Here is a 15,822-nt window from a genome sequence, read left to right as displayed (position 1 = left end):
GTTGTATTTACATTGATCGTTACTTAACGTTCGTGTAGTATATTCAGGACATGTGACGTCACACATCCATGTAACGGCTTTATACAATCAGGGAATTTTGATTTGGGTTTTAAAGAATGAAACTTTAGACCATACTATACCATAATGAGAAACAGCTCAGTAGTTTATATTCACAGTAGTTAATGCCAATCCTTGAAAAGCCAGATTGTACGAATAAAAAATAATATGAACATTTTGAGGATTAAATCAGTCAAAACATTATACTTTGTGGGAATGTAAATTATTCCTTGAAAATAAAATCTAACTCAACAAAATGTGTACCGTACTCAAGCCCTTAACGTGTGATATGTATTGCTTGTATCCTAGGGTGTACAAATGGGTACCGGTTAGATCAAGACACAACTTTGCACTGATTACTAGCTGCATTCTGGGAGTATGTTTCCATACGTGTTTGATCCATAAAATGACCGGGGTAATAATATGCAGCGCATTAAGAGCTTGCTTATATACGCTATATAAGAATGAACTTGTATCATTATGATATGTACTATCGTTACAAATAACCGTTTTTGGTACCATGTAGCATGAATAAAAATGTGCTTCAGAATGTCGTATCTTGTGTTTTAACATTAATGCGCCAGTGCTGCATATCATTTTAAATGGTAAAGTACCGTGAATTATCCGGCCGGAACAATAGATTTCCCCCGTGCTTTTATTTTTTTGGATTTGCGTTCTAAGTTCATTGATTTCTGATTTAAGAAAACTATTGGCTTATTGCAGGCACTATTTGGCAGACAGGCAGACCAACCGACAAGTACTGTGTCAATGTCCTCGTACCGTACACTGTATCAAACAGGATTTGGCAGGCCGACAGACAGACAACCGAAAGTAGAGAGATGCGTAGGTGCATCACACATCATTGATCTTATTCCGATTGGGCCATTGTCCCCGTACCGTACGTACACTGTATCGAACAGGATTTGGCAGGCCGACAGACAGACTGACTGATCAACCAACACAAATAAATATAGTTCCATTACGCAACTTCAATTCTAGAAGAGGAGGTTATTATGTGGTTAAAATGTATGTCAGTAGGCGTATCTAAGTGACTAAAGGAAGGTTGAAGATTTATATATGACTTAAGTGGGCTATTATAGACCCAAGACCCTATTGTGGCTTGCTGTGAACCACTTTACCCTTGTCGGGCGGACGTTACACCAACGCCTGTACACACAAAGTCAGAAACAGATAGAACGTGTGTACACACGCGCGAAATATAGGCCCTACTATGAAACTCTGTCTAAACTATCAAACTTTGTGTGACAAAAACATGTGATATGCCCATATGTGGACATGATTTTGTCATATCACTACGCCTGTATACGAAGTCAGAAACGACGCTGATTGATAGAACGTGTACGTACGCGCGAAATATAGGCCCTACTATGAAACTCTGTCTATACTATCAAACTTTGTGTTAAAAAACAAATTTAATTTAACACTTTTTTTTGGTCAAACTAGTTTGATAGTGTAGGCATAGCTCAATACTAATTAGTTTGTAAACAGTCTAAACACTAGGAAACTTTATCTGACCTTTGTTTGTTACGAGTTTGCAATGCAGACTAGGCTTAACCAGGCAAAATGTGCCGTTTAACAAGTCATTGCTGGGAAAACAGACACAATAAAATAAAATATTTTCCTCTTCAAACCAAAATAAAAATAAGCCTATTTTTTTTCTGTTTTTGGACCTTTTGGTGTTTTGTCAATTTTAAAGTTTAAATTCACCGTGCGACTTTAAAGCAGTTTAGGCCACAAATGTTTTGAGATTTAGAACGATGGCATTTCGTCCGTAGGTATATGATAATTATACGATATTACTATTGCAGTTCTATCAATAAATTTATTTCAAATTTGATCTAACAATGTTTACAAATAAATAACAAAGTCAACTTTAATAATTACAGTAATACACAAGCGTTAACAACGCGTTAACAATGCGTCAACAACGCGTTAACAATGCTCGACTATTATACAATATGTGCACATAATAAATAACAACCTCATATTACTCTCTCTTTCTTTCATATTTCCTGTACCAATAATAAATAATCAAAACAGAAATATGAGAATTAAATTATGATAAACAAATAACAAACATATGACTTAATTTGTGTGTGTGAACCCATATTCCATGCGGCGCATCCAGTCCAGCAAACACAATTTCTCGTTAAGCTCTGTCTACACTATCAAACTTCATGTGACAATAAAATGCGTTGTGCCATCATCATATTTGGGCACAGCGCACTTTTTTTCTGTAAAACTAGTTTGATAGTGTAGACTGTGTTTTAGTTCTTTACAACATAGGCCTAAATAAATAACGAATTTTTAAACACACTGCTACTTAATACATTACATATCCTATTGTCTTTCCGTTACAAGACAGCAAATTGAGATGATAATTTGTAGAGCGCCACCATATCTCATAATAATGCACTTAATAAACATACTTCCACAAAAAGCTAAAACTTTAAAGGGCAAATCCGGGTTTAAAATTGTTTTCATTTGCATGAACTGCATTCACAATAAACCCACTTATTTTTCGTTTCAGTGAAAATGGAGCGTTGTAAAATAAGCACAACAAGTGTTACAGATTTAAATTTTATAATAATAAACATTTTTTAAACCGGAAGATTTAACTATTTAAAGTCTCGAATGTAGTATGACATAAAAACTCTACAGATATGAATTTTAAATCCATAATCTGTATAGATAAACCAATCTAGTATACAGAATCTCAATTGAACAATTTATTCTACTGATCCATACTTCTACGTAGAGAGATTAGATACCACCAGTTATATCGTAATTTTGAAAGATAAAGATTTAAGATAAAAAATGTGTCGTATTAATAAGAAGAATAATCGCTTGGAGAAAGATGCATACAGCGAGGTCCCTCGAATCCAGTTTTGCAGCTATATAAAATACAATAGAATAGATTATTATTAAATAAATAAAAACATGCAAAAGAAAGTTAGGGGAATGCATTTATAATTGGAACATTGAGTTAAGCCTTATCTACACCGTAATATCAAACTTTGTGACTAAAATTGTGACGTGCTCATGACTGATGTTATATCACTACCATATTTGGGCATATCACTACCCTATTTAGGCACATTACACTTTTATTAGTGTATAAAGAGCTTTAGAGCCAAACATAGATAATTAAATTATATTTATAATCATATATTATTATTCGTATATCATCGTCATCATCGTCGTCATCATCATCTTGTAATTATAACAACCATTAAACAGCCGATTCTCGTCACTGTATCTAAGTATCGTGGGAATATTTGGTAATACAACATCACATGTATCTAGAGTAACCTAACCCTTACATGATACAGGCACCACATGTGATGCTGTATTACCAAATATTCCTATGATACTTAGAAAATAGATATTATGTGGAGATACAGCACTGGGAATTAAAACAAAATTATCAACACCATTATTAATCCCTTGTCATCACCATCTTGTCATCATCACTCCCATTAGGCTATCTGCGTCATCAACATTATTCAGTATTTCAAATACTAACTTACAGGCAGAAACGTTTTTTAGGGTTGTCAATGTAAAAACAGTTTCCTCCATTCCAACAATATTTGTTAAAATTAGGATGACAAGGTATCTCGTAACTCTTCTTTTTTTCAATTATTGATAGATCCCCTGTAAAATAAAAAAAAAAATACAAAAAAAACATCAATTCAAATTCGTCTTTGTATTTCATTTTTTAGCTTACTCTAGCGCCCTCCGCTTTATTGGCCACCTGGTTTGATGAAATCATAAACATAACTCATTTAAAGACCAGTAAAAATATCGTACTGTAGTTAGTAATATCAGGGAAGAAATTCACTCTTCCCTGGTAATAGCAGTTAGGATATTGATACTAGAAAAAAAAAGATACTATTAAAAAAAGAAATTAGAAAGACTTTTGTTCTAGAACTATAGGATAATCATTTATGCGGTCTTTGATAAAAATTATATTAAAAAAAATCTAATCAAATGACGTCATGATCAATAAAAAATAATAAAATCGATGATGATATGATTATGAATGATATTATTGGTCTTACTAATCATGACGTCATTTGATTGGGCGGGTGAAAATTGTATTATTTATATTTATTATTATAAGGCAGCATAGATGATTATCCTACAGTTCTAGAATGAAAACTGTTTTAATTTCTTTTGTTTCAGGTATGAAAAAATCCTTATTTATCTATTTATCGATATCGCCTTAGTGTAAATGGACCTTAATATCACAACAATATTATCAGAATGAAAACAAGTACACGCAGATTTGCACTTGTATCGAAACAAAAACTGTTGAGTCTTACTAGTTTTTGATGCTTGTTGCATTCTTTTCCTTCTAGCTAATGTAGACACGAACTTGTCTTTTTCGCAGTTATGTTCATCTATACCAGAGTCACAATGGCGCCTTCCATCACAAATCTTACAAGTAAAAATAAATAAAATGTATACTAACGGCAAATAAATATAGTAACTAAACCTCCCAATTTCTACAAATGTCATTGACATTTTGTAGGAAAATCAGTAGGCCTATACAGGATAGCAAATTAACGGACACATTTTGAATGCCAACGTTTGTGAATAAACTTAGGCGTAAGGTAAGCAAAGTAGTGGAAGGGGAATCTGCAGTGTTCTGTCTTCTCAGAACTCGATGTATTTTCAAGTCAATAGTGTTAAGCTGGCATGATGATGTGCAAAAATTAACAGTATGTTTACAATCATAGCTAATGCACTTTGTAATTAATAACCAATTAATCAACCTGATGGTCAAAAACCCATCACATAAGCAACGCATTAAACTAGGATTTTGTTCCCGTGGGGAATGTAGGCCTATAGACTTTAGATATTATCACAGTTGTTTAATTGGCATTTTATAATATAAGCCCAGGTAATCAGAATTGTAATAATTGTATACGTTTTAATGTAAACGGAAGCCCAATCATGGACACCGAGAGGCAGGAAGATGATGATGTCACCCAGTTGGAAAATGACACAGATCTCACAATGGAAGAGCTACGACAGACAGGGACACGTGGAGAGCTTTGAGCAAGGGTTCGGGCGCGCCCGATTGATTGATAGTAAATGGGATAATGGGTAATTAATAGTATTGCAAAGTACATTGATAGTGTGTTAAAATAGGATAGGAAACATTTAATATTTATCGTCAAAACACAACGGAGGAGATGTGTAGCAATATGTGACATATAGGCACCCTGACTAGTAATCCCAGAAAGCGATGTTATTTTTCGTACATAAGTTGGAGACCCCTTAAGTGAAAGATGGTCAAACTACTTCCTAAACAACTAAACCTAACCTTCTAAATAATCTCTCTCTCACTATAAAGTAAAAAGAAGTTGCTCATGGAATTCTACCCCCCATACATCGACATACTAAGTCCATAGTCGAATTCACTCGACTACAGACGGCTCGATAGGAAGAGAAGTGAATTGTAGTTAGCTTAATTCTTACGTGACTAATGGATATTCATGTTTATTTTGTGACGTTTCATGAGGGGTACGAAAAGAAATATCGCGTCCAGGGAGTTGTAAAACATTGTACAACTCCCTGCTAGGCATAACTACCATCTAATAAATTCCCCTAAGTTCTTACCTGTACGGCCTCAACACACGTCGGTTGTCCGTCTATTTCACAAGATAATGCACCATCTTTTGTTCCGACACTACAAGCTAATTATTAAAAAGACACACTTTAAAAAAAGAGTCCATGTAGGTATACGTATTATGTAAAAAAAATGATTTATTGACATTTCGTGTGTGTATTTAAAAAATTACAAAAATGCAGAAAATTTAAATAATTAAATTGTTGAATAAAGAATGAACATGACATATCATTACTTTTAATTTATTTGTTGACCATTTATTGACCTTTGTATTTGTTGACCATTTATTGAACTTTGAATCAGTGGCGGTAAGGTTCAGAAACAAAAGAATATGTTGGAAAACAAGTAAACATAGTAACTAACGAAACTAACAATATTTACAAGCAATATAATAAATCATTGGAAATACTTTAAAAAAGGACCATTTCTTAGGTATGCAGCGCCTAAATATTTCATTTTATTTCGTAAATATATCATTCTGCGGTAATTAAGTTTACATAATAATAGTCAATATAACAAATGGATTGAAGTGTTACGAGTGATTAAACGAACCTGCCTATATGTAGGTCTATGTATAATGAACCAATTACTAACTTTAAACGACGTATAGTCTACCGGGCGATACCCATTAAACATAATTATGTGCCTATATATCTAAAATATAAGAACATAACTGGAATATATCCCCAGATCAACTTAATATAAATGCAATCTATGTTTAGGCTCACATAATTTGAATAGTCGAATTTCATTATTTAATTTTCTTGACACGGTCAACTAATCAGAAAATCAAAGTCGCAGTCGAACAGTATTTTAATTATAATAAATAATAATATGACGTGATAGGCCTAGGCCTCATTTTCCTGGTCCCAGAGGTGAATCCATACGTTTTACTATGGTAAAATGTCTTGATTCATGATCATTCCAGATTGGCAAGTAAGCGTATTTAAATCACCTTTCAAACAAACTCTACGTTTTTTACTAACATATTGATCCACATGACTTAATGATGACATTACCGATGAATGACATATATTTAATATAAAAATTTAGCATGAAAGTGACAGTGTACACAGTATATAAACAAAGTTTGATAGCAAATAAATAATAAGGATGATACATGATTGCACTATTATTAGGCGATAAGAGGGTTCACATTTATGTAATTAATAGGCCTAACCAATTTCTGTATTTCAAATAATTGAAGCATGTTATACCTCTAGATATAGGCTCCTACTATTTCGCTTCCTCACAAAATGTTATTTTGAAAATATGAATGAATAAATGAATGAATGAAAAAAATGAAAGCGTTTCAATAAGCCTATATTGGGAAAATAAAGTTGAACACAAAAATACAATTTTAACGCATTTAACCACCAAGCAACAGTGATTAATAAACATGCATTTGAGCATGTTTATTTATGAAAAGGGCGCTATATAAATGTGGTATAATTGTTATTATTATTGTTATCAATTAGAGAAGGATTGTATTGACGTAGTAAAAAAAACGTATGATCTGATACCAGGCGGCTAATAGCAACTGTGTTTTATTAAGAACGTGGGTGGATGAAATTCTCATCTATTCGATTCATTTAATTGAAAATGCATTGTTTTTCACATTGCTACAGTGGTTAATAGCGTAAGAAGTGTTACATTGATTATTATCGTGTAAACAAACAAAACAAGTCGTACCTGAACACCATAATTCATCGTCTAAGCAATGCCTATAGCCATCACATACATTTTCAACATCGATTAGTTGACCATCTAGACAACGAAACGTCTGTAGCGGAAGTGGAAATCGCTGTAGAAATACAAATTTTAATAATTAAAAATAAATTAAGGCTACGTTCACACTGAGCCCGGATTCCGGTCCAGTGGCCGGATAAAAAATGGAACTGTATCTACATTTCTCCAGTATCGTAGGAAAAATCCCTCATTACAACATCACATCACATATTATGTATCGCCTAGTTTCATCAAGGCAATCTAACAACAGGATACTGAGCTCTGGAAATCAAAGGGGTTATCTGTGGCTGTGACACGATCAGTTCCACACCCCCTAACAGACACCGCGCGCCGCAGACAGTATTATGTAGGCCTACAGTCAAGTTGGTATTTGTCGCAGCCAGACATAAGATCAAAGAACTGTTACGAGTTCCTATCTTAGGAAGGCGAGCTCAGTGTGTTGTTAGATTGCCTTGGTTTCATATACAATAACCTAACTTAACCTTACAAAACGCGGGTAATCGAAAAGGTGAGAGAGTTTTATTCGATCACTGGGTCGAATTCGGGCTTAGTGGTCGCCCCCCCCCCTCCAATTAACCCACCCCAGTTGTACAGAAATTGTAAAAAAATATAGCATATTGGAAATGTCTTTCAATTATACGATCTTCAAATTTAAATGTATTGTGACAAAGTCGTAACACTATGGCCTTCTAAAGCGAGTGCGTACCTTATTATAAACACCGTCTTTTCGGGTTTTTGATGTTGTATAATCACATGATCGTTTGTTTAATATTTCTAGACTTTACTGCTGTTGATATTAGAATATTAGGCTAGAAACAGAAGTTCTTTGACAAGCCGCGTGCGTACGCAATAATGTTTGCAGAATTTCAAAAAGTAAAAATAAAAAGGCCTATATACACCTTGGTAGTTCGAAAAAACGAGATAAGGCTAGTACATATAAGGCTTTAGACTTGCGCTAACTCTGTATTGTCTTTTTTTAAATTAATTTTTTTTAAATTTCAAGCAGTACGTATGAAACGCCATATGTGCCAAAATAATTATCTTTTAGCAATATTAAGTCAAAACTCCATCTGGAACCCAGACTAATAAGGCTTAAACCCTTAAACCATAAATAAAATACCGAAATAAAATAGCGAAATACAATCAGGCATGTAAACACGGTCATGGTCCCGTTTATCAACTAATAAATTAAAACACAAACAATAGAACACATTACCAAAAGTGAGTTCACCATACATTAAAATGAATTTGTTTGTGAACAAAATGTGAACATTTTAAATGCAATAGTTATGAATCATATTAATATAGGCAGACACAATGCAAAAAGGTTGTGTACAATAACCGATCCACCCTAGTTTAAATCAGGTGAATTTTACTCTTTCCTGGTTTAAATAAATATTGTCTTCGTTTGTACCGTAGGACAATGCAATCAACATCTGAATAATGGTATAATTCATATTCTGAATTAATACATAATCCAAAATAATATGTAAACTAATTTATATTTTATTAGAATGTATGATATAGTCTAAATATAGTTGAAAGCTAATTCATCCATGCTTAAGTTAAAAATGAACAAGTAAACAAAAAAAATAAACGTGAGGATCCTTAAATAATTAGCAGATACACTCGCGTGCTAATATTTTTTGGATACCTGCCCACACAGTTTATTGGAAAGTACAGGCGAACCTGTCACATTATAGCCCAAAATAATGTAATAACACTGTGGTGATGTTTCATTGAATAATTACTATCGATTTAAATCAATTGTGTGTCACTGTCTGTGGTCTGTATTGCGTGAGTGGTTTCATGAAACAATCCCGGATTAACAAGGGGAACTCAACCCCTGTGGAAACTGACCGATAAACATGGTGGGATAGAGTTGGTAGGCCTATGGTTGTTCGTTATCTTTTTGCTACTGCACGCTTCCATTTTAAGATCAGAATTGTTAATGAGTACTAGGAATGGTCAAGACAGTCCTACATACTACTAAATTAGGACCTTGTCAAAAGTAGTCACACATTTCACAAAGGATCAATAGACAGTTGAGATTATAGCAACATGAACATTAAAATTTTGTGAATCAGGACATTGTCTCAGAAGTCGTCAGAAACTTCGCAAAAGATCAATAGCCAGTCCTCATTATACTAATAGGCAGGTGTATGAACATTCAAATTGTGTGAATTAGGACTTTGTCAGAAGTTGCCACGAACCTCACGAAGGATCAATAGGCAGTCGACATTATACTAATTAGTCCTACTAACATTCAAATTATGTGTGAATTAGGACCTAGAAGGCAAGTCGTCATAAACCTCACAAATGATCAATAGACAGTCAACATACTAATATGAACATTCAAATTGTGTGAATTGAAACCTTGTTAAATGTCAGTACAAACTTCACATAGGATCAATGACAGTCGACATTATTCTAATATGAACATTCCAATTTCCGCGAATTAGGACCCTGTCAAAGGTTTCCACAAACTTCAAAGGATCAATAGACAATACAAAGATACAGTACCGTTATACTATAACTGCAATATGAATATTCAACGTGTGAAAGTTGTTAAATGTCAGATCTAAATATACAGGTGATTGTGACGACGTTTGCTTGAAATTGGATGGATCTTTATTAACGTGTGATGTTAAATAAACAGCAAGTGAAGATTTACAACAAATGTCATCACCAAGGCATCACTTAAACCGATTATATTAATAAACTTGTACGTTACGTAAACATATCCGACTTCTATTCTATATCGTAATTGGCTTTTTATGGTACACGTTATCTTTACAAATTTAGTACAGTACAAAAATAAACGTAAAGTAAAGTTTTGTATAAGACTCATGTTTAATTAAAAACTCCCCGAGTTTAAATATATACATTATAAATTGTGTTTGATACTACGTTCACACTACACTTGGATTCCAGTCCGATATCTGGATACAACAATGTTGAAGAATGGATGTAGTGTTTAAGAATAGAACCGTGCATACTACGTGCTCAGAACGTAAGCCGGAGTTTTCTCCGGTCATCATCGGACAGAATTCGGGCTTAGCGCGGACGTAGCTTTAACGTCATTCTGAGTATAGATACCACTATCACATCAAGCTATAATAGGCAAAGCAGTTAGAAGAAAAATGGTAAAATCAGCACTGTGGTCATGTTACAAGAGTTGTCAAAACAATATAGATTATCTGATAAAAATCCAAGAAAGTAGGAAACCTTTTGCCATTTTCCCCCTGATTGAAAGGTAGTGGAAAACTCCATTAACCTGTAGATGAACCTAGCTTGAAATTAGTTTTCGTTAAAACAGAATCTTAAAAAACCAGGACCAAACACCAAAATTCAATACATTGGAAATACCAACAATCAAAGATTTTTCGCTTTATATGATAGTGTTTTGTTGACAAGTTGATGAGCTTAAAAACGTCTGAAGTCGGCGGACGATCCATTTGCACCATAGTCGCAGATCCTCACCTCAAAGCCAATAATAACCACTGTATATTATTATATCTTTCTTCATTGGCACTTTGATTCATTGGTTAGATGCAATATCGATAAACACTACCATTTTTACTGACCCGAGTTTCGGGATATGAGGATATTGAACTAAGAAATAAATGACTCTGTTTCAAGGGGGTTATACTCACAAACAATTGCAATAAACATACATTGACATGAACAATCAAAGAAACAATCAAACAGTCTCGACATGGGTCGAAGGTAAGAATAATACAGACTGGACACTAATATATTTGATGAATTTTCTGTACATTTAAATCTTACAATAAAGTTCAAAAAGCGGAGGTGGGGTCATATGAATGTAAACGACTACTGTATCAGCGCATTTATGTTCCAAATGGCCCCTTGATCATGAACATAATAACATTTTGCATAGTTACGTAAAACTATCAGAAAAGCTTAATTATGCATTGCATTTATTGCGATGAACTAATTACAATATTAGGTAAAAAGTGTATTTTTTTCAAACACCCATTCTAAAAATAATTAATTTCACAATTGGCTTGCTGCATCGTTAATGATGCAATGTGGAACATAACAGTTTAATATGTTGTATTTATGTGTACTGTGCTCAATATAGCATATTAATAATATATAATTTACGATCTTCCTTTAAAAATAGACTTTTTACGTCCGTGTACTTTCGATATTCAGGCCGCGATTTGGACTTAGGATTTCGACATAATTCAGCTCATATACAAGAACCCAGCATGCTTAAATCGTCTATTAATTAGAATCAGAAAAACATATCAAAGACAAAACCATCATAGACTGGGTAAGACATGGTGGGCAATCCCTCCAGCCTAGGTTGACACTGCTGCCCGGGTGGTTAAATGGTAGATAATGGCGGCGACGTGAATCGTTTTCATTACCAGACCAGCACGCAGCGCAGTCGCTTATATTTTTTAACAACCGCTACCCTGCCGCGCGGTTAAGTGCTCTCTATAATAATTTGCTATGTACTTGCTTCAACTTGATGAATCATTGTAGACGTTTTCATAACGATCATGGTATTTAAACAGTGCAGTCTGTGACTTCTAAAGATCAGACTGATGGAGATGTCCACATTTCCATTTTGTCTCGCCGTTGTTATGTGGCATGTAAAAAAATGCGTTTAAACTATACGTGGGAATAAATGTTATCCTAACCTAAAGAATACACCAACGTCCATGAACACGTACCATGCTTTATTTTTATATTTAAAAAGCAGAAATATTATTTGTGGTATAATAATAGTTTAAACGCCTGGAGCATAGGCCTACCCATATTTTACATTTTTATTCTTCAAATGAGGAGATCCTCTCCAATTAAACTTATACAAACGTTGGAATCGACATTCATTTTCTATCAATCCTTCTAACTTTTTATTTGACAAGGTAATAAAAAAAAGTTTGATAGTATATGTTTTGTATGTTAAAATGTTATATAATCCACGTAGTCTAATCTATAAAGCGTTCTTTTACTGTTGTTAGGCCTATATTGGTTGGAATGTTGAATACATGAAAGCATCTATGTTTTGTGTGTTAAATTGTGTGTGGAGACCACAAGGAAATATTGAAACGTTTTCTAATTTTGTTCTGTAACAACAACAACAACAACAACAATAAGATGATATATAGTATATTATAATATCCTATTAATCTGAAACGGTTTTCTACAATTTACAATTGCACTTTCTCAACAAAATTTGATCTGTTAATAAAAGGTACATTTTATTACCTTGATCATGCAAAACCTGCTTTCAAAGACACATAATTACTCATGGAAAAGATAATTGTTTTGAGAAAAGTATATATTTAAGATAAGATGAATCAAACGATAAATTAATGAGAAATAAGCGGGTGAGTTGTTTGAAATTGCGTGTTGCACGCAATATCAAAGTTTAGAAGTGTCTAAAATCGAATGAGGAGTACATTTAAATTGGTATGGTGTTAGTTATGGTACAGTTCTATGAAATTTGACATGGAACAAGCAATGTTCTCTTCTTTAATGAAGATCATAAAAGGTAACTGAGACGTTTTTCTATTTCTTACTGATTTTTGTATTGTTCGTATTTATATTTTTATATCTGTAGGCCCAATTTGTTATGTAGTTTTTGATTGCAAGCTCTTGTAATTTCTTCTAATTGGAGATAATAAAGTTATCTTATGTCTTATTTTTTTCCGAGAGCCAGTTAAAATAAGTTTTGCAACACTCTGAACTGATATAGGCTACAATCCTACTTTAACTCCTAAGTTACTCATGTCAAACCATTTTTGTAGGGATGACACTTTCCCCCAGGTTCTATTATTTATTATGAATATACACAACCTACGTCATTGGTAGTTCTTGTGTTTATTCTTGTCGATCGTTTGTATGCAAATTGAAAAAAAAAAGTAGGATACATCGTGATTGCTGTTCAAGAAATCGATATAACAACCTGAAATAAACCTGGTATTGGTCTGAACAAAATGCGGGGATTGTTACGGTACTGAACCACATCTTAGGGCTTGCACAACCTGCGAACGTTTCTATAGTATCACTGACGTCAAGTTTTCCACCTAAGTACACATCTTGTGTGTTGATACTGGCGAGATGTTCGCTATAAAAAAAAATTGAAAAAGCGACGGAAAAGTTCACATGCTGAATTTGGAGCCAGTATAAACAAACGACTGGAAGTACTGTTTATTATCTTTTTGATAAAGCAAAATTAAACAAGACCTTTTTATCAGACGGTCTCTATTCAGGACAATAAATGGGTACTAAATTTTGGATACGTGAAATGTCTTATCATTTAATTACAATGAATAGTTTTGCTTAAAGCTTTGACAAATATTGAAAGCTATATTTATTCTCTAAGCCCAATTAAACTGAAAAGGGGATTTTTTAAAATAATTAATCAATACAGAAGCTGGATGCTTAACTGAATACTGTTCCCTGACAATTGGTTGGAACCCGCGTAATGCCCGGGTAACCAACGAAATGGGGAGAAGCTCTCACAACAGGGTAAAGATTGTTTCCAAATAGAGGGGGTTGCGGCCTTCGCAATAGGGGGTGTACATTAGTTAAACACATGGCTACCTTGATGTTCAAATCTGCCCTACGTCTAGGTCATGACCCGGGGTATGTATGCCACAAAATAGGTCAAATGTTCAAATTTGGCAATTGCAAATAATACAAGCCACATTTTGACCAGTCAAGACACATGCTCTTTGCCTTTGGCAATTTTGTCTCTGTTTCCACAACTCGGAATTTGTCTTGGTTAATAATTACGCCAAAAGTAAAACAATACATAAAGTTCTCGGGGCATACGACAAAAGGGAAACGGTGGCGACATATTAATTTTAGATTTTATCTGAAAAGCAATAACTTATTATACAAATTGCTCAAATTTATAGGTATTTATGTAGTAAGATTGTGGGAAAGATAAGCATGCAAACAAAATACAGGCAACTGTTAGACTTATTACAAGATCACGTGTTATTTTTCAGGACCTATATTTACAAGCAAAAGGAATGTATTTAAAATTCCGTCTCTTTCTTAAACGTGTTGTACGTATGTTCTTAATGTTAATTGAAATATTTATGTTATTTTAAAAAGCTAGTAGTAGATTCTTTAACAAAAATAAATATTATAACATATCAATTTGTTGTTTTATAATGGTAGACAAGATGTTCTTAGAAAAGTCTACACAACATATTTACTTCAATAAATTAGTTTTTGTTGGTATTGTTGTTGCGTCATTGTATTTATACAGTGTTATGAGCTAATCATTGTCCGTTGGAAATAATGACATACAAATAATAATGTTTGTGTGTATTGCAAAATGAATTAATCAAAAACACTCAAATGTGTTTAAGATGATAAGGGGCGAATATAGTCAGACACGCACGTGCACCAAAGCGTGACCGTTGTATCCTCCTACACGTAGGCTCTTCGTCTCGTATCGTAATCGATTTTGATAGAAAGGGCAATCAATACGTAGTTGATTTGCCATACATCTATATATAGATTTTATCAATTTAGAAAAGTATACACGTTTTTTATAAATGCAATTAAATAATAATAACTATTTTTATTATCTTCCATGACAGATATATCACCAAGAAATACAAAATTATTATTTTCATCATATGCTTCACAATAGGTTATAGAAAATTCTTAAGAATCTATCTTTTTATTAGTATTAGAATACAGATTACATAGGATTAATATCAATATAAAAAACTACAAAAATAAATCCTGCCTTAATGATGGCATGTAAAGTTTATCGAGATGGCTAGGATGATCAATTGTGTATTGAACTAATGCATATTAAGTTTGTTTTCAATTCTGGCTGGCTGGAGGTAGATATATAAAAAATCTGTAAAGTGATTTTAATGTAAAAATTGTCTCATTAGAAAATTGCTGTAACAAAGTGTATCTAGAATTTAACACTATGCAGTACTATAATATGTAGTACTTACCTGTAGAATCAAATCCGAGCCTCCATTTCGCCATGGTATTCGCATGCACTCTGTAATATGACAAAATATTAACGATAGAAGGCATGGAACATAAAAATATGCATAACTGTAGTCCATTGCGATTGTTCTAACGCGTTACACCACTGGATGTGACGAAAGCTTACGACGCGCAAGCTTGAAGGTCTGCTCTAAGGGTCTCCTCACCGCTTAATATAGTATGACGAGTAATCACTGTTTACACACTTTTGAAAACCAGCCGTGGGCTCATACCAAGAATAAATCAAATGCAAATCATGAAAGATGAAGTAACAGAAAAATGAGAGAAAATTACACAATCTAAGTAGGCGTGGTTCTCAATAGTGGCGTACTTAATTATTATTCATA

At 33.5% G+C, this 15,822-nt stretch overlaps 1 protein-coding gene across 1 annotated transcript; it reads right to left on the bottom strand.

The window, feature by feature from the left end:
* Positions 1-1,925: 1,925 nt before the first annotated feature.
* LOC140040167 (uncharacterized) lies at positions 1,926-15,690 on the bottom strand. Its single transcript, XM_072085885.1, has 6 exons — positions 15,439-15,690; positions 7,409-7,520; positions 5,707-5,783; positions 4,404-4,518; positions 3,609-3,732; positions 1,926-2,972 (listed from the first exon to the last, which is right to left on the bottom strand). The coding sequence occupies exons 1-6, from the start codon at positions 15,553-15,555 to the stop codon at positions 2,906-2,908; spliced, it is 612 nt and encodes a 203-aa protein (XP_071941986.1). The 5' UTR covers positions 15,556-15,690; the 3' UTR covers positions 1,926-2,905.
* Positions 15,691-15,822: the final 132 nt, after the last annotated feature.

The sequence above is a fragment of the Antedon mediterranea genome, chromosome 2 (assembly GCF_964355755.1).
Source record: "Antedon mediterranea chromosome 2, ecAntMedi1.1, whole genome shotgun sequence".
In the NCBI taxonomy this organism is placed as follows: domain Eukaryota; kingdom Metazoa; phylum Echinodermata; class Crinoidea; order Comatulida; family Antedonidae; genus Antedon; species Antedon mediterranea.
Note: the sequence above shows the minus strand (reverse complement) of the source record. Positions and strands in the feature narration are given on the sequence as shown.